The 23,073-nt window shown below is 36.2% G+C and overlaps 1 protein-coding gene across 1 annotated transcript in view; it reads left to right on the top strand.

The window, feature by feature from the left end:
- PTPN13 (protein tyrosine phosphatase non-receptor type 13) overlaps window positions 1–23,073 on the top strand; it is a 230,724-nt gene that overhangs the window by 129,495 nt on the left and 78,156 nt on the right. The window contains exons 10-18 of the mRNA XM_036853016.1: window positions 2,280–2,502; window positions 7,206–7,280; window positions 7,402–7,576; window positions 9,778–9,931; window positions 10,348–10,486; window positions 11,434–11,586; window positions 14,554–14,736; window position 16,246; window positions 17,396–17,557. Coding sequence (XP_036708911.1) covers window positions 2,280–2,502; window positions 7,206–7,280; window positions 7,402–7,576; window positions 9,778–9,931; window positions 10,348–10,486; window positions 11,434–11,586; window positions 14,554–14,736; window position 16,246; window positions 17,396–17,557 — 1,265 coding nt within the window. The remainder of the gene's footprint in view (window positions 1–2,279; window positions 2,503–7,205; window positions 7,281–7,401; window positions 7,577–9,777; window positions 9,932–10,347; window positions 10,487–11,433; window positions 11,587–14,553; window positions 14,737–16,245; window positions 16,247–17,395; window positions 17,558–23,073) is intronic.

The raw sequence follows: 23,073 nt of genomic DNA, 5'->3' as shown, positions 1-23,073 counted from the left end.
AAGCCATTGGATGGTTGAGAGCATAGAGAGCCATGATCTAATTTACATTTTAATGGGATTGATCTGTTCTGTGAAGAACAGATTGCAGGAGTAAAAGACCAGTTAGGAGGCAATTACAGTACCCCATTTGAGCTGCATACCACACAGACTAGGTTGCTAGTGGTAGAGAAGATTCAAATATAGATTTCTTCAAGGTTGTGCCCTGCAGGATTTGCTGGTCATTCAGATGTGGGATTTGTAAGAGGAATCAAGAATGACTCCAAGTTGTGTCCTAAGCAACCAGTGAGTGATTGAGAGAAGGTTGCATGTAAGGAAAAAGTATCAAGAATTTGGTTTTAGACATGTTAGGTTAAAGATACCTGTTAACATCCAAGTAGAACACTCACCTAGGCAGGTGAGTAGAATTAGAATTCAGGGGAGAGCCTGGAGTTATGGGAATATAAGATAATTAAGACTAGGTGACTACATGAGATCAGGTAGATATGAAGACTGTGGAGACTAGAAAAATCTGGAGGTCTGAGCACTGTTGTAGTCTAACATTAAGAGATTAGAAATGAAGGAGGATCCAGTAAAAGACACTAAGAAGGAGGAGCCAGTGAAGTAGAAGGAAAATAAAAAGAGCATGGTTTTCCAGAAGTCAGATGTTTAAGAAGAGGAATGATTAAGCAGCTATGTTATATGATGCTTAGAGGTCAAGTAAGATGCAAACTAAGAATTGCTTAGAGGTCAAGTAAGATGCAAACTAAGAATTATCCTTTGGCTCTGATAACACAGAAGGTAGTCATTTTTGTGACTAGTTTTGGTGAAATGGTAAGGACTCAAACTATTGGTCTGAGTCCAAGAGAGAGTGGGAGATGAAGTGGAGATAAAATTTAAAGGACAGTTTTGAAGAAATTTACTCTAAAAGACAGCAGAAAAATGAGACAGAATCTGAAAGGAGATGTGGAACGAAAGGAGGATTTTTTTGTTCTAAGTAGAAAATAGTACAGCATGTTTGTATGCTAATGAGAATAACCTAGTGCATGAGACTAGTGATGCATGTGAGAGGGTAATTGCAGGAGCAAAGTCTTTGGGTGGGGGAGAGGGCTAGAATCCCATGCACAGTAGAGGTTTGACGCCTGTATAAGTGTTCAGGAGATCCATCCGTTGTAACAGAAAAAGACAGCAGAACATACGGATGTAGATTTGGAAAGTCCAGTGGTAGAAGGATAAGGAAATTATTTCCTGATTGCTCCTTATTTCACCAAGAAAACTGAGGAAAATTCATCAGTTGAGAGGAGACGAGGGAGAAAGTATTGGAGCTTTGAAAAGAAAAGACAAGGAAGAAAATATGAAATAGTTCTCGAAGAAAACTAATCACCAGGCAGTACTAAGAACCCACTGAGATCAGTCAGCATGGTTCTGCAGTTTCATGAGAGTTGAGGTCGTATGCAAAGGAATGATTTTAATGATGGGCCTTAGAATTCAAGTAGTGTAAGGGCAAGAGAGGGTTAATAGAGAGAAAGTGGTAGAGTCAATGGACTAAAATTCCTGATAGAGTCGGTGAATTATTTGAAGGGGAGTGTAAGAGGAAGTAAGCTAGAAAAAATAAGGAGATTAGATAGAGAGGGAATTGAAAGGTAGAAATAGGAAATTGTAGAGGTGGTGCAGTTATTGTTAATAGCCAGCATAACCATGGGTGTAGATTGCTGGCTGAGGTGGAGGAGGCCAGGGTGTTGGAGCACTCTTCAATCTCTGTCACACCACCACGAATGATGACAGCAGTAGTGGTGAAGACCACTGAGTCAGCCACTTAAATCTTTCATGAATAAGGGGGAGTTGACCACAGGACAATGTCTAGAGCAAAGCAGAGCAGTGGATGGTGTGAGTTCATAGCATGTACTTCAGGAAAGCTGGGGGCTCTTGGAGGAGGGGTCAGTAATGATCTGGAAGCTGAAATAAAAATCACGGGGCCTCTCTGTCGCATGTCCCGGCCCACTGGTGCAGGATTATGAGAATAAAACAGCCCTGATCTGAGAGGAACTGCAGGGGAAGCAGTTTTCAGAAGATGCTGGGATGTTAAGAGAAGAGGTGAAGGATGTAGATCTACCCACTGAAAGTGGGACACCATACTATATTAATATATTAAAAATAGGACTGAAATGTTACTGCAAGGGTTCTTCTGAAATGAAAAAATAAAATTTGTTTACATTCTTGATACCTTACTTAACATGACTTTTTCTTGATTAGACTTAAAATAATTGTTTTCTTCCCAACCCTTACTTTTCTCTTCTATATAGCAGACAATATGAAACACCCCTTGAAGGCAACTTAATTAATCAAGAGATTATGCTAAAACGGCAAGAAGAAGAAATGATGCAGCTGCAAGCCAGAATGGCCCTTAGACAGTCTCGACTGAACCTGTATCCAGGAGACACACTCAAAGCTTCCATGCTTGACATCACCAGGGATCCCTTAAGAGAAATGGCCCTAGAAACAGCCATGACCCAAAGAAAACTAAGAGTAAGTTGATTCTCAGGTTACTGCACCTAAACTTGGCCTCACAGGGAAATGTTATACAAAGTACTTTAAAAAATTCTATAGGTATCCTATAGGTTGCCTGTAGTTAAAATTGAAATCTCATATTAGTTTCCATTGGTGTTAAATATCTTGTTGGTTGATACTAAAATAAATATTTAGCTGTTTTCATGATTTCTTTTTTTTTTTCCACACACACACAACTGTATTTTATTTTTACAAGAGATAGACTGACACCAAGCATTGTAAATGGATGACCACAACAAAAGCAACAATGATTGCAATTACCAAACACGAAACACACTCATACTATGTCATAATATAGACATTCAGTCCAGTAATCCTCCACTGTAACAGCTCCTTTACTTTGCAGTGAAAATTGATTTGTATATTCTTTGCCTCTGAGTCCTTGTGGGATTTTTTTTTTTAATTCAAACAGAAAGTCACAAAAATTATAATCATCCTCATCAGTTCACTCAGTCCCATGTAATTAATTTTTTTTTCATCTTGATCTTTTGTTAGCACTTTTATGAATTCATCAGTTTTCCATTAGAGTTCTGAAAATGCTTATTCATTCAGTTCAGCAGTACAATCAGTTACCAGAAACCTGTACTTGTCAGAGTCTTTTCCATGAATTCCTTGAAGATGAAACCCTTTTATAGGAACATATTTGCAAAAGCATCAGAGTACACCCAGAACTGTCTGTAAATGACAAAAGACTTAAAAATGACCACAGTTAAAGATTTGATGAAAGTTCATAATAATTCAATTGACAAGGAAATTTAGTTATTTCTGAGAGATACATTTTAAAGTAATAACTAGAATTATGACTTATAACATTATACCAGAACATATAAGATTTTTAGAAATTTCATGTAATGTCTGAAACATTTATATTAACATATTTCCATACAAATAACCCAATGAAACTTTAATATTAGTTGTTTTGTTTGTTTTTTTATACTGCAGGTTCTTATTAGTCATCACTTTTATACACATCAGTGTATACATGTCAATCCCAATCGCCCAATTCAGCACACCACCATCCCCACCCCACCGCAGTTTTCCCCCCTTGGTGTCCATATGTCTGTTCTCTACATCTGTGTCTCAACTTCTGCCCTGCAAAGCGGCTCATCTGTACCATTTTTCTAGGTTCCACATACATGCGTTAATATACGATATTTGTTTTTCTCTTTCTGACTTACTTCACTCTGTATGACAGTCTCTAGATCCATCCACGTCTCAACAGATGACTCAATTTCGTTCCTTTTTATGGCTGAGTAATATTCCACTGTATATATGTACCACATCTTTATCCATTCATCTGTCAATGGGCATTTAGGTTGCTTCCATGACCTGGCTATTGTAAATAGTGCTGCAGTGAACATTGGGGTGCATGTGTCTTTTTGACTTATGGTTTTCTCTGGGTATACGCCTAGTAGTGGGATTGCTGGATCATATGGTAAATCTATTTTTAGTTTTTAAGGAACCTCCATACTGTTCTCATGATTTCCTTTCTAAAAAAACATTAGATGGAGTTAGAGTATCTTAACTGTATATTTTAAAAGTATATTCATGAACCTAAAGTCAACTGGCTTTATCCAGTATTGTGGGAGATTGTTTTTTAATATTAAGAAATTTTTTATCCCACAAACCAAGAAGATCAGAGATAGAGAGTTCAGAGGTGGTTCAGAAGCTCAAGAATGCTATCAAGCACATTCCACCTTTCTGCTCTGCCATTCTCAGAATTTTGACAGTAATTCTCTTTATAGTTAAAGGATGACTGCATTATCTCCAAGCATCATATCCTCATATTACAATATCCAAAGATAAGAAAGAACAAATCTTGTATCTGTGGGGGATTTTTCTTTTATGTGTTTAGTTGGTTTATTTTTCTTTCATCATATATCCTCTATATTTTTATAAGCATAAGCTCAAAATGAACGTAGTCTTTTCTCATATAAAATATCATGAACATTTTACAACTTTTATAATACTATTGTTAAGGGCTGTAAAGTACTCCCATTATGTGAACGTACTGTGTACCATAATTTATTTAATCAGTTTCCAGCTATTGGACGTTTAAAACGTTTCTAATTTGTAATTGCTATAAACATCCTTATAGCTAAATCTTTGCAGATAACTTCCTCCAAGTAGAATAGCCAAGTCAAAGGCAAATACCTTTTAAGACATTTTATACATATTGTCAAATTGCCCTTTAAAAGTTTCTTCCAATTTATGTTTCCTCTGATGATGCCTGTTTTCACCATATTCTTACCAACTCTGATATTATCATTCTTTTTTTTATTATTATCACCAATTTGATAGATGAGGCAGTATCTAATTTGTATTGTTCCTTTACAAATAATTCTTCAAAAGCAAAATAAATGTTAGGAAAGTGATAAAATCTAGAATGATTTTTTTCTTTTTAGTCCTACACTAAGAAAGTATATTATCTTATTCTGTTTCGCGTTTTCTTGCTTATTTCAAAGAATCTTCTTAAAAGCATATTTGTATACCCTGAAATTGATAGAATTCAAATTTTCCTCATAGTTTTCTAAGGAGAAGAAACAGTATTGCATGGTGAAAATTACACTGAACTACAAATTAGAAGACTTGGATTCAGTTGCTAATAATTCAATTTCTAATAATATGTCTTTATGTACATTTTTAAACCACTTTGTGTCACATTATGCTGATTTTTAAAATGTGGAATTGGGTTGTAATTTATAAGACAATGTCTAATTTTAAAGTTATTAGATTCCAATAAAATACAACTGAATTTATTTCAAGCCAAAGGGAAGAAATTCAATAAGGCTTCATCAATTTATCATTATAACCAATACATTTGTCAAAATTAAGCAGTAGGCAGGATAGCATGGGCTTCCAATAATTAAAGGCCCACATAAAGCATAAAAGGTACTATATATACACATCTTTTTCTAAAATCATAGTTTCAGAGAGCTAATGCAGAACTTTGGCTCATTAGAGAGTCTGTACCTTTATAGTATGCCACTGTTATGTGTCATCTCACTAAAAACCTGTGTTTCCTTTCAGTCAGTCGGTGTCTGCTTTCTTCATCAGAGACATGCTATATCAATGACTAGAGAATTTGAACTATTGGTCATTGAAGGACCACATAGTGTTGTTTCTAAAAAAAAAAAAAAAAAAAAACAGCAGGAAGGGGGAAGGGGAATTCCCTAGAGGTCCAGTGGCTGGGACTCTGCGCTTCTACTGCAGGGGGCCCAGGTTCGATCCCTAGTGGGGGAACTAAGATCCTGAGAGCCGTGCAGTGCAGCCAAATAAATAAATAAGTAAATAAAATAAAAAGAGTAGGAAGGTTATATTTTTGAGGCTGAAAATAGTACTAGTATTAGGAGGAACAATTTCACAATTGAACTAATGTTATTTCCCCAAACATAAGTTTTTAGTTCTTTTTTTTTTCTGTATTATTTTTGATGCAAACAAATTTTTAATGTTCATACTCTATTGCCTTATTTGATCTGTATCAAATTCTGTGTTTCCCATGGGAGACTATTGTCGTTTCTTCTACTCTGTTTCTATTCTCATTTAAAATGTGTCCTACTGGTTCGTTGAGTATTAACAAATGCTTACTGTTAAACTTTTACTTAAATGTTACCTGTCACATGTTCCACACCTGGCTGTTGGATAGAATTCCCACATCAAGCAACCAAATGAACTGTACAGTGAAATGCAAAGAAGAAACCAACAAAAATAAAACTCCAGTTACCCCCCATTAGTTCAAACACATGCATGCACGAAAGCTCGCCGCCCCCTGCACACACCACCTGCCTTTGGCCTCAAAATTAGCCCTGCATTCATTCTACCTTTTGCCCATTTGGACATAATTTTTCCGTCTATTCTGAATGCTGCTCCCTCCTGGAGTCTAACTTGTTTTAAGTTATCTCTTCAACCAATTCTCCCCTCTAGGCAGAAAACCCTGGATATACAAGACATAAAGGGAAAGAGTAGCTTGAAAAGAAGTAAATGCACAATGTGGACTCTACTTTCCCCAGCTCCTGAGATATTATTTTCTTACTAGAAGCAGAAATAGGGAGCAGAGACTGTGATACTTATAATATCCCTAGTTGTCACTAATTAGAACAAAAAAGTACAGGATTCCAAGAACTTGATTACAGATGGATGTGTCTTTTGTAATATCAAAATAGATGTCCAATAACTAAGACTTGTTTTAGGACAAATTGAATATCACTGTCTGAAATAATGAAGTTCTCTTCCATAACTTTACACATTAACATTATTAAACCAAATCCTTATGTGAACTTGACAACTCTATATTACTTCAATAATTGAGACTGCTATTTTTTTATTTTGGGGAGTTTGAGTCTACCTGGAGTCCAAAAAATGAAAACCTTTATTTATGTAAAACAGTATAAAGCCAGGCTTTATATTTTACGTTGCTGGTAGAAAATGAAGCTGATAAAACTTCTATTCACACTTAGTGTAAGGCACATTCCATTCCCGTTCTTGGCAAATTCCACCATACTTCTTTATTGAAAGTTTTTACATTTGTTTCAGATCACTAGTTCTAATATGGTGGCCTTACATGTAGTTGTTTATTATTATTATTATTACATTATTTTCCTTTCAAGGAAAGAGCTTGAATAAATGATAAAAACTATTGATTCTACTTCTGTGATTCACAGAATTTCTTTGGCCCTGAGTTTGTGAAAATGACGATTGAACCATTTATATCTTTGGATTTGCCGCGGTCTATCCTTGTAAGTAATAAAACCACTTTGTGTCACTTTTAGAAAATAATTTTAGTAATAATTTTTTTAAAACAGTAAAATTCTTATAATGTTTACATTGATAACTTCCATTCATTTTTTTCAATTGTAGACCAAGAAAGGGAAGAATGAGGATAACCGAAGAAAAGTAAACATAATGCTTCTGAGTGGACAGAAACTGGAACTGACTTGTGATACCAAAACTATATGTAAAGATGTGTTTGATATGCTTGTGGCCCATATTGGCTTAGTGGAACATCATTTGTTCGCTTTAGCTACCCTCAAAGGTACCAAGGCATTTTAAATTCAGGGTATAGTATGGAAACTTGGCAACAACGACTTCCTATATCTGTTCTGCCTAACCTTCTTTTGGGAAATATTAACTACATGGATATGTCAGCATTGAGAAGTAGGAGGAGTTCCTTTTCCTAACTAGGTACATTGTTTTAATAGCCATGTCTTTTTAGCATCTTCTGTACCTTATCATGAAGATTTTTCTCTGGCATTGGCTATATAAACATAGATTTTAATTGTTATATTTTGTGGACCATAATTTTGCCTACATATGTACTCTAGAAATTAGTATTCTGCTAATATGAGTTTGAATATATAGCAGGACCCTATTTCTGAATTTCCATATCAACTTCTTCAGCTTAGTATCCTAGAAACAGTGTCTTCCTAAATGTTGTCAGTTGATGACGGAAAATAAGTCATTTCACATTTTTTAAGCATTACATCCACTGACCTGTGACGTTCACAACCACGGTGGTCTCAGAACACAGATTCAGTAGAAGCTGCTGCTATTTATCAATTAGAATTGTCATAGCAATAAGAAACCCCTTGGGGACTTCCCTGATGGCACAGAGGTTAAGAATCCGCCTGCCAGTGCAGGGGACATGGGCTTGAGCCCCGGTCTGGGAGATCCCACATGCAGCGGAGCAACTAAGCCCATGCACCACAACTACCGAGGCTGTGCTCTAGAGCCCGTGAGCCACAACTACTGAAGCCCATGCGCCTAGAGCCCATGCTCTGCAACAAGAGAAGCCACTGCAATGAGAGGCCCATGCACTGCATCGAAGAGTAGCCCCTGCTTGCCGCAACTAGAGAAAGCCCACACGCGGCAACAAAGACCCAATGCAGCCAAAAATAAAAATAAGTAAATTTTTAAAAAAAGAATTAGTTTTTTTTTTTTAAAAAGAAACGCTTTAGAGCTGGGTTTAAATAAATATTTCTTTAATATTACTATATTTATAAATTACTCTTCAATATTTCAGATTCCTGTTTACCTCAAAATTTAACTTAAAAAGCTTTGACAACAAAGTACAATAAATTATAACTGAAGGATCAAATCACTCTGAAACCCTACAAGATCAGGATAACACCATCTTTGTCATACAAGAAATATGTCTTTCAACTTAGTTTATTGAATTCTTGTTCCTTAAACACTAATAATTCATTTTGTAGAGTCATCCAATAAATATTCGATTAGTGCCTGTTGATGTTCTATCAGTTTACTAATTACAGTTTTAAGACTAATCATGTAATACTATCTGTATAAAAATATTCAATTAGTCAGAATTTTTTTTTCTTTTTTTTTTTAAATTTATTTATTTATGGCTGTGTTGGGTCTTCGTTTCTGTGCGAGGGCTTTCTCTAGCTGTGGCAAGTGGGGGCCACTCTTCATCGCGGTGTGCGGGCCTCTCACTATCGCAGCCTCTCTTGTTGCGGAGCACAGGCTCCACACGCACAGGCTCAGTAGTTGTGGCTCACGGGCCCAGTTGCTCCGCGGCACGTGGCATCTTCCCAGACCAGAGCTTGAACCCGTGTCCCCTGCATTGGCAGGCAGATTCTTAACCACTGCGCCACCAGGGAAGCCCAATTAGTCAGAATTTTGTATCGAATTTTGTATCTAATTTCTTAAACATTCTAGATAAGTCAGATTTTACTGACTAATCTTTTATTTGGAGAGAATTAAGAATTAAATGATGACATTAAAACTAAAAATAAAATGATGATTATTGTTCCTTCTAGGTTTCAATGGTAGCTCAACTATAACAAATATAGCTAATATTTATTGAATACTTACCATGTGCCACGTGCTTTAAACTACCAAGTATTTTATAACCATTATGTCATTTGATCTCTACAACAACCCTAAAAAGCAGGAATTAGTACCATCCTGATTTTACAGACAAGAAAATTGGTGTCTAGATAGGTTACATAATTTATTCAGTATCACACAGGTAGTAAATGATGTGACCAGGAGTTGAATCCATGTCTGTCTGTCTTCAGAGCCCTCATTTATAAAAGACTGAGCCATACTGCCTTCCATCCATATGCAGTGCCTCAGAATTCCCTGCCATACTTCTTAACAATCCTGTTTTATTCTGGTGTAAAACTGTTCTGTGTAAGTCTGACCGAAAAATGAAGAAATTAAAAGAAAACAAGGTATTTTTATTTTATCTGAATATTTCTCATTCTGTTCTAGATAATGAATATTTCTTTGTTGATCCTGATCTAAAATTAACCAAAGTGGCCCCAGAGGGATGGAAAGAAGAACCAAAGAAAAAGAGCAAAGCCTCCGTTAATTTTACTTTGTTTTTTCGAATTAAATTTTTCATGGATGATGTTAATCTAATACAGTGAGTACACAAGAGTTTCTATGTTTCTCTTTTTGGCCCCTGGTCTTTTGACCCTTTAGTTTACTGATTTATTTTATTCTGAATTATTTTGAATTATTTCAAATAATTATTGAAATAATTATTTTCAATAATTATTTTATTATTGAATTATTGAATTCTGATCAATGATATTATTTTATTCTGATCAATGATAAAGTCTTATTTATCATTGCTTATTATTTTATTCTGAATTATTTTATTCTGATCAATGATAAAGTCTTCTTTATCATAAAAGAAGTATTTCCTTCAATATAGTTTATTAATTTCTTATACTTAATCATAAGCCATCTTGGCAACTAAACTTCTATGCCAATAAAAAAAATCACCCCAAGATTCAAGATCAAAAGCCTAGATGTTTTGTGTATTTGTTTTCCCAGACATTCTCTGACCTGTCATCAGTATTATCTTCAGCTGCGAAAAGATATCTTGGAGGAGAGGATGCACTGTGATGATGAGACTTCTTTATTACTAGCATCCTTGGCTCTACAAGCTGAGTATGGAGATTATCAACCAGAGGTAGGATTTATTTTTTTCTCCAGGACAAATTTTACATTGGTGTTCTTATAATCAGCATGATTAAAGACTAAACCTGGTTGAAGTGTTTGCTGTTTATATCTGGAGATTTTTGAGGCTAGTTTGGTGCCTCAGAATGACCGAGTTCCCCGTGTATATTGGTTATTTCAAATCATGCAGTGTGGGATTTCTTTCTTTCTTTCTTTCTTTCTTTCTTTCTTTCTTTCTTTCTTTCTTCTTTCTTTCTTCTTTTTCTTCTTCCTTCTTCTTTCCTTCCTTCTTCTTCCTTCCTTCCTTTCTTTTCTTTCTCTCTCTCTCTTTCTTTTCTTTCTTTCTTTCTCTCTTCTTTCTTTCTCTCTTTCTTCTTTTCTCTCTCTCTCCACCCCCCCCCCCCCCTCCCTCCCTTCCTTCCTTCTTTTCTTTTTTTTCTGTTTAAAAATTATCCTGTTTCAGAGTTTTGGGATATCTAACACTTACCCTTCCTTCTCCCTATTTCTAACTAACAGATACTAGACATAAGGGTTACCAGCCAAATCTGGATCAAAGGGGTCTTCCACCTTCCACATGGATCCATGCAGTGATAGGCTGAGAACCCAGCAGAGCTCACTGTATGGAGGACACATGTTCAAGGCCAAATGCACCTGAATACAAGTGGACCTAAGAGGAAGCAGGGAGCAAGAAGAGACTCTGCCACTCAAGCAGCATCCTTCACAACATTAATCCTTAACTATAGTGACATTTGGCCTTTGATTGTCAGTCTCTTCTCAAGCTTGCTGATCAGTTCAGTCATTTTACTTCACTGAATAAAACAGAAAGAGATGCACTTTCTCTAAAACTCATTCCTCAGAGAGAAGTATAAATAGGAGTACCTTATCTCTTGTTGAGGCAAGAACTTTAAGATAGGAGGAAGAGGGCAAACAGAATTTCTTACAAAAACACTCTCCTTCTAGGTTCACGGTGTGTCTTATTTTAGACTGGAGCATTATTTACCTCCCAGAGTGATGGAGAAACTTGATTTATCCTATATTAAAGAAGAGTTACCGAAATTGCATAATACCTATGTGGGAGCTTCTGAAAAAGAGACAGAGTTAGAATTTTTAAAGGTAAGCATGCAAGATTACAAATGATGAACTTTTTATCTTTTTCAAAGTAAGGAAGAAGTGTTGGAAGACATACATCTAAAAGCTCAGGTGCCAATAACTGATGCTGTATGCTTTATCTCAGCTCATTTATTCCTGACTAAAACCATGGTATTTTAATTCTCATTTTGTAAAAGAGAGAACTGAGGCTCAAAGAGGAAATGTAATTTTCCCAAAGTCAGTGGCTGATATGTGGAGCAAAACTATGATTTGAACCCGTATCTATCTGGCTATGGATTATATGCTTTTATCCTATTTCATACTCTCAAAATCAAGATATATTATAAAGAAGAAACAATTGGATTTTGTGACTGTCTGGATAAGAAAGGCAAGTTGAAACTAATTCTAGGGTTGTTTTGCTTTGTTTTTTCTTAAAAAGCTTAAGATTCAATTATATCTTCTAAAAATAGTCTTTCCATTAATGCCAACTAATTCACACAGGGGAAGGGGGTTAGAAAAATTGATTTATAGTTTCAGTTCTGCCACCATGTTCCTATAAGACCTTAGGTGAATAACAGTGCATTTATGATCAGAAAAGACAGTACTATGCAAACTTCCAATGTGAACAGCAAATATGTGAAAATATTCTATTGAGAAGAGAAAATTCAGAATATTCTCCTCTTGGGGGGACTTCCCCAGTGGTCCAGTGGTTAAGACTCCCTGCTTCCACTGCAGGGGGTGCAGGTTCGATTCTGGTTGGGGAACTAAGATCCCATATGCCCTGTGGCGTGGCCGACAAAAAAATAAAATAAAATAAAAGAATATTCTCCTCTCAGTAATTAAAAATAAAAGAATATTCTCCTCTCAGTAATTATTCTCTAATTACTGTTAGCTCCCCAGGATGTAAGAGCATGCCTTAAATTTGCTGCTCCATAATAAGGGAAGGGAGCCAAGTTTCCCAGCCCTACAAATATCTATAAAGGGGTTTCATTCACAGACTTATACCACCTTTAATCTAGAATCCATGGTAAGAAAGGCAGGGTGGTTTGTTTTAAGTTGACTCTACTTTTAAAGACATTACCTTATGTACTTATTTTTTTCCTTGGTTATTACATGTTTATACTTGTAGGAAGTAAATATCAAGTTATATTTTTATTAATAAAGGTAGAAGACAGATTAACACAGCAGAAAGAATTTGCATGGGGATTTTCAGACAGTCTTGCATTTGAATTCTTGTTTCAACCAGCTGGGTAAACTTGGACAATGTACTTTAACCTCTCTGAGCTTCAGTTTTCCCCATATAAGTAGTGTGCTTAATGCATAGTAGGCTGCCCTTCTCCTTCTAATAATGTATCCTGTTACTCCTTTTCTCTTCAGCTTGAGCATCTTTCTTCTAACCTAAGAATTTTTTTAAAAATCTCATTAATATACCCTTCCAAGGTTACCCTTCTGCTGTATATCATATTGCCTCTGAAAAACTTCATATCTTTTGTAAATCTGCTTTATTGAGGTATAATTTACATACAATAAAATTGACCACTTTTAAATGTTCAATTCAGTGAGTTTTGAAAATATATATACAGTTGAGCAACCATTTCCACAACCATGATGAAGAACAAGGGTTAGCAAACTGTGGTCTGCCTATTTTATAAGTAAACTTTTACTGGAACTTGGCCATGCTCATTTGTTTCCCTGTTGTCTGTATCTGCTTTCACACTACAACAGCAGGGTTAAGTAGTTACAACAGAGATCATATGACCCACAAAGCCGAAAATGTTTCCTATCTAGCCCTTTAAATAAAAAGTTTGCCAAAAATATAACACACTTCCAACACCAAAAATTTCCCTCATGTCCCTTTCCATTCAGTCCCTTCCCCCCTATTCCTAACTTCTGGCAAATACTGATCTGCTTTCTATCACCATAATTTTTTCTTCTCTAGAATTTCATTTAAAGAATCATATATTGCATAGTCTTCTGTGTCTGGTTCTTTTCACTTAGAATAATGCTTTTGAGATTCATCCATGTGTGGTGTGTATAGTAGTTTGTTTATTATGGCTGAATAGTTTTCTGTTGTACAGATATGCAACGATTTGTTTATTTTTTCTTTAGTTGATGGATATAAAGCTGCTTTAAACACTCAAATACACATTTTTGCGTGAACATATGATTTTTCTTTTTCTTGAGTAAATACCTACCATTAGGTTTGCTGGGATCTATGGTAAGTGTATGTGTTACTTCTGCAGAACTGCCAAATTGTTCTCAAGTGGTTGTACAGTTTTACAGTACTACCAGTAACGTATGGGATTTCCAGTTGCTCTACACCCTTAACAACACTTGGTATGTTTAGTTTTGTTTTTTTTTTTTTTTTTTTATTTTAGCTATTGAAATAAGGTAAGTAGTGGTTTATGATTGTGGTTTTAATTTGTATTTCCCTAGTTACTGTTATTTTGAGCATCTTTTCATATGTTTATTTGTCGTTCATATATCTTCTTTGTTGATGTGTCTAATAAAATCTTTTGCCCATTTTTGTATCTGGTTATTTTGTATCTGAGAAGTACGTATTCTTTATGTATTCTAGATACGATTCCTTATCTCCCAGTCTGTGACTTGCCTTTGTTTTCCTATCATTGACTTTTGAAGCGCAAAAGTTTCTGATGTTAATGAAGCTTCAATTTACCAATTTTTCCTTCTGTGGTTCCTGCTTTTTATGTCCCGTCTAAGATATCTTTGTCTAACCCACAGTCAAATATTTTCTAAATTTTCTAGTTTTAGTTCCTGTATTTAAGTCTGTTATTGTTTTTGGTATAATTTTCATATATTGGCTAAAGTAAGGGTCAAGATTTATTTTCTTGGCATATGAATATCCAGTTGTTCCAGCAACATTTGTTTAAGAGACTATCCTTTCCATATTAAACGACATTGGTACAACTTCTGTATCTTTAAGTCACCTTTTCCAAGGTGCATTGTTATGTTATGGTATTGTTCCAACAGGTCTGCCAAAGACTGACAGAATATGGAGTTCATTTTCACCGGGTGCACCCTGAGAAAAAGTCACAAACAGGAATACTGCTTGGAGTCTGTTCTAAAGGTGTCCTTGTGTTTGAGGTTCACAATGGAGTTCGCACATTGGTCCTTCGCTTTCCATGGAGGGAAACCAAGAAGATTTCTTTTTCCGTATGTCCATTTTAACCTCTCTTGATTCTACATTTAAATTGGTGTTGTCGATTTCAAATGTAACGTGTTAATTGACTTTCCTTAAGCGAACTTTAAACCCTGGCATTTAGTAGAGCTTATATGTCTTAATACTATTTAACTCTTCTTTCTTCGTTGTGGGAAGTATTATTGAGATTTTGTTTTTGGTTTTCTCAGAAGGTGATTTTTAAAAGAATTCTTAGCTGGTTATATGCTCAATTAACTTTAGTTAAATTACAACCAAGTTGACTTCTCTGTTAATTCAGAACTTATTCCAGGGTACTAATACTTCTCACATGGAGAAAACCCTCTAATGTATTTAAGATTGATAATTATCTTAACCCCAGTGAACTTTGTCTAGTTTAGTAATAGGTCCCTCACAGAACTGTATTTGAATCTCAGTGGTCCAGAGATTTACTGACTTTTATGAACTAGCCTCAGGACTTTCTACAGTTTTAAGTTTTAGTGTGTAGTCTCTGGAGATAAAGTTAGGAAAGCAATTTTTAGAAAATCATGTTTATGAAAGATAATGAACTATAAAGGCATATTTTGATTTTGGAAGTAGGTGGAAAATCTGAACATTGAAGTGTGATTGGCAAACCCCAGAGGTAAATCAAAAATCTGTTCAGGTATTTGTTTTCCTAATGGTATTCAGGGACTACTGACATCTTTAGTTTATATTTGGGCTGAAATATGGTCTCACCAGAACCAACAATATTTTTAAGGTTATAATATCAAAGTCCCAACTGACTGTGGATAATCTTCAACCTAGAGACCTTTGGAATCATTTCTAGACCTGAGGGTTAGTTGGTTGGTTTCCCCTGAAACCCAGAGGTACCACTAAGATTACCACATAATAATGTATTCTCTCAGGAAATCCCAGACCATCCTCATCTTCCCAAGATTGTCAAGATCAGGAAATTACCTAGGTTACCTACCTTCCCCAATGAAAATGCTGGCAGAGCAAGTGCCTAGAGGAAACCTTGATGAATTAAATACAAATCTAATTTGGACCAGTTTTAAAAGGGCAACAAATCAAATAATCATCCAGCATTCAGCCATCGTTTGCCAGCTATCACATCAGCCCTGCAATAAAAATAGAACTAGCTATGATTAGCTCATTTTTAAAGATCTCCAGTAATAAAGAATAGCCCACATTTCCCTGCAAACTATTCCCGTCTTTAACAGAACTTGTTTATCCTGTAGTTCTTTCTCTAACACAGAACTCTCTTTTTTAAACTCTCCTTTTTTCTTCCACTGGCCTCTGGGGAGATGGAAAAGTTACCCTTCGCCCTTCTCATCTCTAACAACTGAATTTCCTTAGGCACATTTCTTGTCCAGTCCGTCAGTTAACACTTAGGATCAATTATCCTTATGATTTGTTTCAAACCTGTACAGCTTTACAACTGTGGAGTTCAACATCCTTGGGAATTACTTGATAGTGGTTAAGTGCAGTGTTTGTTGGGAGAAAAATTCCCCAACTATTTGAAGAGTTACTAGGAATGCTACTGGTAGTCAGGATACTAGTTTGGTGCTACTATAGCTTTAACTCCTCTCTAATACTTGCTGATTTCCTTTTCTTAAGAAAGAGAGAACAGGGTTCCTGAGATTTCACTGGTAACAACATCTAGCAAGAATTTAATAGTCTTATTTTGTTTTTAAGACCAGGAATTATGAAGGTGGCACCTGCATGATTGAAGTTTGAGTCATACTCTGTTATCATATCTTTTGTGAGTCTACGAAATTTGACTTGTCTGAGCCTATTTCTGCATTTGACAGCAAGACCAGGGACATGATATAGAGGAACTAATTTGTACAGTAGAGAAGCCAAGAGCTACAGTAGAATCTAGCTGGGCTTGAGCAATTCTCCAGAGACATTAGTCTTGGATCCCTGACATGTTGAATGCTAGTCTTTTAAGGCATATGGATCACTGCAAGCCTTACCACATAGGTCGCAATATTTCAGGATGTCCTCTTACATAAGAAACATTTCGTTTTTAAGAAACAGGGAGATAAAACTGATTAATGATTCTCTTTCTTTCCCAGAATTTGGCAAGAATCACTGTCTCTAAATATTGATGTGTTCCATCTCTCAGCCCAGCAGTTATGTTATCCGGTGTTTCTGCATTCCAACATTTTCCTTAACTTCCCACATCTTCCATCCCAGCCTTCATGCCACCAGAATTTTTCTTGACTGAATCACAGTGCTTATTATTGCATATTAATATCAGTTTTTGTTGAACTTCATTTTCTTTATCTAAGGCGGTAGAACATATATTTCTTGTAATTTCTTTTTTAAATAGTTTTGGTGTTTGTAAACATTGCAGTAAACTCAAAATATCAGTAATCTTTAAAGGAAACTATCTCCCTTGCTGGTGGCTGGTATACAGTCTATACAATCTGATTTAGGCTACAATTTCTAAAAGTGGCAAATAATATTAATTTCATTTATTTCCTAAATTTCTAATAATACAGAGTTATATTTTTCTATATTTATATTAGATATAAGTCAATGAGTATTCATGCCTAATAATGTGAAGTAAAAATAATATCTGTACTTACTCATTGTTTCTAAAATTTGGTCATGCAATGAAGTGATAGGAAAATATCCTAATTTTAAATACCCTTGATTAATATGTAGAAAAGAAAATCACATTGCAAAATACATCAGATGGAATAAAACACGCCTTCCAGGCAGACAACAGTAAGATATGCCAGTACCTGCTGCACCTCTGCTCTTCCCAGCATAAGTTCCAGCTGCAAATGAGAGCAAGACAGAGCAACCAAGATGCCCAGGATATCGGTAAGGAGAAGCAAACTGTGTCAGATGACTCCAGGGTCGATGCATGATTTTTGCCACAAACTTTAAAAGAACTTCCACTTTTAGGATGAAAATGACAAGGTATGTAGATGTTAAATGACTAAGTCAAGTTCATAAAGGTGTCATAAATGAAGCTGAGATGTCAACTTCATGTTTATTTTGAAAACAGCACCTCTCATCAGTCAGGGAGTACCTGTTGAACTATCTTGTGCCGATTGTTAGGCTAGCTGATGTATATATTGTAAAAGTTTCAGACACATTCTCTACCCGTAGTAAACTTACACACTGGGAGATAAGACCAACAAACATGAAACAGTAATACACAATAGAGGGTCAAGGTTTCAATAACAGGTTATATTGTACAGTCTCTATAATATACACTGCAGGAGGAAAGGGAGATCAGAGGATAGAGTATGTGAGTGGTGGCACTTGAATTGGAATTTGAAGGACAAAAATAATTAAGTAGGTTGACGATAAATGGAAGGGCTTTCCAGATAAGGGAAGAACATGGGAAACAAGGCAGGGGGCTCTGCACCCAGAATGGGGAAGTCATGTACCATAACAGTTTTGGGGGTGACAGATTTCAGTTTTACTTGGTCATGTCCCTGTTCTGACACTGACGTGAGTAACCATAGTACCAATATAAGTGCTCAGGAGAGTGGTTTCAGTTCCTTTTGAAAAGGAACCAACAGAAGAAACCAATTTAGCTCTGAAGAAAATCTCAATCGGAACTGAAATATTTAAAGCTTACTCTGCAAGACCACATGTAGAGATTAAAGTTGTAGAAAGTCTGGTTCTGCATATTAAATTCTTATAGACTTCAGTGAAACACTTTTTTAATCAAGAATTTGATTAAAAAATTAAATGTAATAGCACTGATGATTGTGCAGCAGAGCCCTATGAATTCTTTATCCGAACCTTCCCCTGTAGGATCAGACTGAGGTTATGGCAACCTATGAATAAATGTTTCTCAGCCATTCAGAATCAAGATGGTAGGGGCTGTATACTGATTAAAAATGAAGATTCCAGAAACCTATGTGACACTCAGTGAATCACAGTCTTTGGGAATTGGGTCCCTGGAATCTGCATTTTAACAGGCTTTCCTCAGGAGTGATTTTATGCATGCTACAATATGATAACTGTTGCTGTAATCACATTATTCCTTTTCTTTCCCTGCTTTGCTCTGCTAAAAAATTTGTATGCTCTTATATATTTTCAAAGTATAGTGAAATATACAGAATGAAGTAAGTCAGAAAGAGAAGAACAAATATCGTATGCTAACACATATATATGGAATCTAAAAAACAAACAAAAAAAAATGGTCATGAAGAACCTAGGGGCAAGACAGGAATAAAGACGCAGACCTACTAGAGAATGGACTTGAGGATACGGGGAGGCGGAAGGGTAAGATGGGACAAAGTGAGAGAGTGGCATGGACATATATACACTACCAAACGTAAAATAGATAGCTAGTGGGAAGCAGCTAGTGGGAAGCAGCTGCATAGCACAGGGAGATCAGCTTGGTGCTTTGTGCCACCTAGAGGGGTGGGATAGGGAGGGTGGGAGGGAGGGAGACACAAAAGGGAAGAGATATGGGGATATATGTATAGGTATAACTGATTCACTTTGTTATAAAGCAGAAACTAACATACCATTGTAAAGCAATTATACTCCAATAAAGATGTTAAAAAAAAAAAAAGAGGGCTTCCCTGGTGGCGCAGTGGTTGAGAATCTGCCTGCCAATGCAGGGGACACGGGTTCAAGCCCTGGTCTGGGAAGATCCCACATGCCACGGAGCAACTGGGCCCGTGAGCCACAATCACTGAGCCTGCGCGTCTGGAGCTTGTGCTCCGCAACAAGAGAGGCCGCGACAGTGAGAGGCCCGCGCACCGCGATGAAGAGTGGCCCCTGCTTGCCGCAAGTGGAGAAAGCCCTCGCACAGAAACGAAGACCCAACACAGCCATAAATAAATTAATTAATTAATTAATCTAAAAAAAAAAAAAAAGAGAAGCCACCACAATGAGAAGCCTGCGCACCACAAGGAGGAGTAGCCCCCGCTCGCTGCAACTAGAGAAAGCCTGCACGCAGCAACAAAGGCCCAACACAGCCAAAAATAAGTAAATAAAATAAATAAATTTAAAAAAAAATAGTATAGTGAAATAATCAAACTTATGAGAGCCATTGATATGCCTACTTAGATTAATATTCTATTCAAGTCAGAATTGAAAAATTGAAGGTTACATTATTATAGATGTGGTATAGGGTGCTATAGTGAAGAGTCAGAAGACACAACTATGAACCAGCCTTCCACCCTCAACATTTCAATGATATATTGTGGTAGTTAAGAACATGAACTGTGGGGCAAGACTGCCAGTGTTCAAACCACGCTGTCTTACTTGCAAGCTCTGAAACCGTGGGCAGGCGACTCAAACTCTCTGCCTTAGTTCCCCATCTGGTAAAATGATTATCATAATGATAATACCAACATGATAAGGTTATTGTGAAGATGAAATGAATTCATACATGTAAAAGTGCCGGCACAAAATAAGTATTGAATAAATATTCATTATCCTTATTATCATCATCATCAACATTGTTTTACCACGACTACCACTAGTTATAGTAGTAGTAGGATGACCTTAGGAAAGTAACTGACGTTTTGAGGTCTCATTTTCTTCACCAATGAAGTGGGAATGTTCTACATTTCTCAGTTTTCCCCCTAAGAACACACTATGTATCCTTAAATTCATATGTAAAAGGACTTTAAGATGGTATTATCTACATCTATTCCCTGATTTTGTTAAGCCTTGAAAGGAATTATTTTCTGCTTGGAAGCAGCATAGAAGTAACTACCTGCCTACTTAACTGTCTGTACTAGACAAGTGAAAATAACAGGTGTTATCTATTGGAGGTTGATGGACTCACAAGTGTATGTTGCTTCTTTAGAGTCATAGAATATGGGTGCTAGAGAAAACCTTAGAGGCCATTAAGTCCAAAATTTTACTGATGAGGAAACAGGTTCAGAGAAAAGAGTGTCTCACTTAACCTCATAGTTAGAGGTCAAAGGAGACTAGAACCTGATCTCTTAATTCCTAATCCAGTAGTCTTTCTATTTGATAAGTTTCCAGAGAACTAATTTGCATGGAATTAAGTTAAGATTAATAATCATTTACTGAGCACTTGCTACATGCTAGGTGCTATGGGTTACAAAAATAAATGAAGCCCATCTCCTCAAAAGAGCATACAATTTAGTTGATGAAATAAGGAAATACAAAACAAGTACGAGACTGAATAATAGCACAGCGTGGATTGCAGACTGAGTATGGAACTAACAAAGGCTTTGAGTTCAAATTTGAAACATTAGTAATAGGATGTAGGTTCATTCTAATGTCCTTCCCCATGCTGGTGGTCCATGTTGGAGTCCTTTCCAGGTGAAAGGCAGTAGGACAGTAGATAAGTGGGTGGTTTATTATTCTGTCCCATGGATATGTGCAACACTTTAAGTTCTACCCAGGAATGATCTATGAATGGATTTGAATAGCATAATCCTTGGTATGTTTACAAAATTGATATAACCTAAGCTGAACTGGTGGTCCCTATGCCTGCCAAAGTTTGGTCTACATTTTCCTTTAGGGTGAAGAAAACTTTTGGGTATGGAGGCATTTCCCAGTAGTTGAATCTGTTTAAGACTCAGTTTTTGCATCTTTGAATAAAGTCTCCTCTCAAAGTAAAAGAAAATAGAATTAATGTTATCTGCTCTCATAAAAACTCTATTTGAAGCTAAAGATTATACTGGGAATTTTAAAACAAAAGTTTTTTTTTTTAATTGTCATGTTTTAACTTGGTGTCCACTTCTACTTCAGAGAAAGAATGTTGAATTTTCCTGGTGATGAGACGTGTTTATTTTTTTTTTATATCTTTATTGGAGTATAATTGCTTTACAATGTTGTGTTAGTTTCTGCTGTACAACAAAGTGAATCAGCTATATGTATACATGTATCCCCATATCCCCTCCCACTTGAGCCTCCCTCCCACCCTCCCTGTCCCACCCCTCTAGGTCGTCACAAAGCGTCGAACTGATCTCCCTGTGCTATGCAGCAGCTTCCCACTAGCCATCCATTTTACATTTGGTAGTGTATATATGTCAATGCTACTCTCTCACTTCGTCCCAGCTTCCCCTTCCCTCCCTGTGTCCTCAAGAGACATGTTTATTTAAACTTCATTCTGATGCATGAATATGAAAGAGTTGCATTGTTTTCCTATCTGTTTATGCCTGAGATGAAATATTGATTATTAATCTTCCTAGGAATTAGAAGATAAATGAAACAGAATCTTAAGATCTAAATCAGCAACATTTGACATTCTCTTTTTAAAAAAACAAGTTTTCGCAGCTGTTTTACATAGTGGTCAAGCTGTATTGGTACTTTCCATAGGGAGACCAATTGGGGTGCCTTGTGATGTGGATTATTAATGCATGAACAACAAAACCATTTGAAATTCTATGCTTCTGGTCCTTTATATACATGAAAGGATCTTGATGCCAAAATTCTGTGGTGCAGTGCTTTCATTTATAGCCTCAAATGTTCCAATACTGACATGACATTGGTTCTCACAAAACAGAATAGCCAATCACTTGTTATAAGGTATTTCTAAATTTGACCACTAAAAGAATACTTTGGATATGTATTTAGGAGTGAAAGGAATTTAAGCATAAAGAGGACCTCAGCTCCTTAATCATGTTAATTAACAGAAACAAAAAAGACAAGTAATGTGTGATTCTCTTGTGGCCCCTTGGCCTCAGTTAAATCAGGAAAAGTCTACGAGGTGGGGAGGTGGTATTGGCATAGTAATGAAATGACAGAAAATTTGACATAAAAGGCTTTTGTTTTGGTTTGGGGGTTTGGGGTTTTGGGGGTTTTGTTTGTTTTTTAGTAGTAGTTTTATTGAGACCTAATTCACATACCATACAATTTACCCCCTTACAGTGCACAATTCAATGATTTTTAGTATATCCACATTGTTAACAGAGTTGTGCAAACATCACCACAATCTGCCATAAGCTTTTTTTTTTTTTTTTTTTTTTTTTTGCCATAAGCTTTTAAAAATATAATAAGAACTTTTTCTCTGGGCAAAACTCTCCTCTACACAGCTTTTTTCAGGCATGATCTCACTATATTGGCCTATCCAGGTTTTATCTCTCCCTCTCCCCATCCTTGGTTTGCTGGTATTTTAGCAGAGACACTACTAGCGTTAAAATTTTCTCTGTCAAATGTCATTCTCCTTTCTAACTGAAAACTGTATTGGGGTCAGCAAGCCTGAATGAACCCCAAACATTATTAGATCCAGGAAAATCACTAGATGAAGTAAGGCAATGCTGCCCAGGCCCTGGCTGTGAGAAAGCTACAAGGATGGAGAGATGGTATGAAAACCAGAATCTTCCAACCTCCTTTTTAAAATCCTCGATTGCCACTCTTTGAAAGCTACCTACTTCTGATGG

Source organism: Balaenoptera musculus, chromosome 5 (assembly GCF_009873245.2).
Source record: "Balaenoptera musculus isolate JJ_BM4_2016_0621 chromosome 5, mBalMus1.pri.v3, whole genome shotgun sequence".
NCBI classification, from domain to species: Eukaryota; Metazoa; Chordata; class Mammalia; order Artiodactyla; family Balaenopteridae; genus Balaenoptera; species Balaenoptera musculus.
The sequence above is the reverse complement of the archived record's forward strand: the minus strand, read 5'-3'. Positions and strand labels throughout refer to the sequence as shown.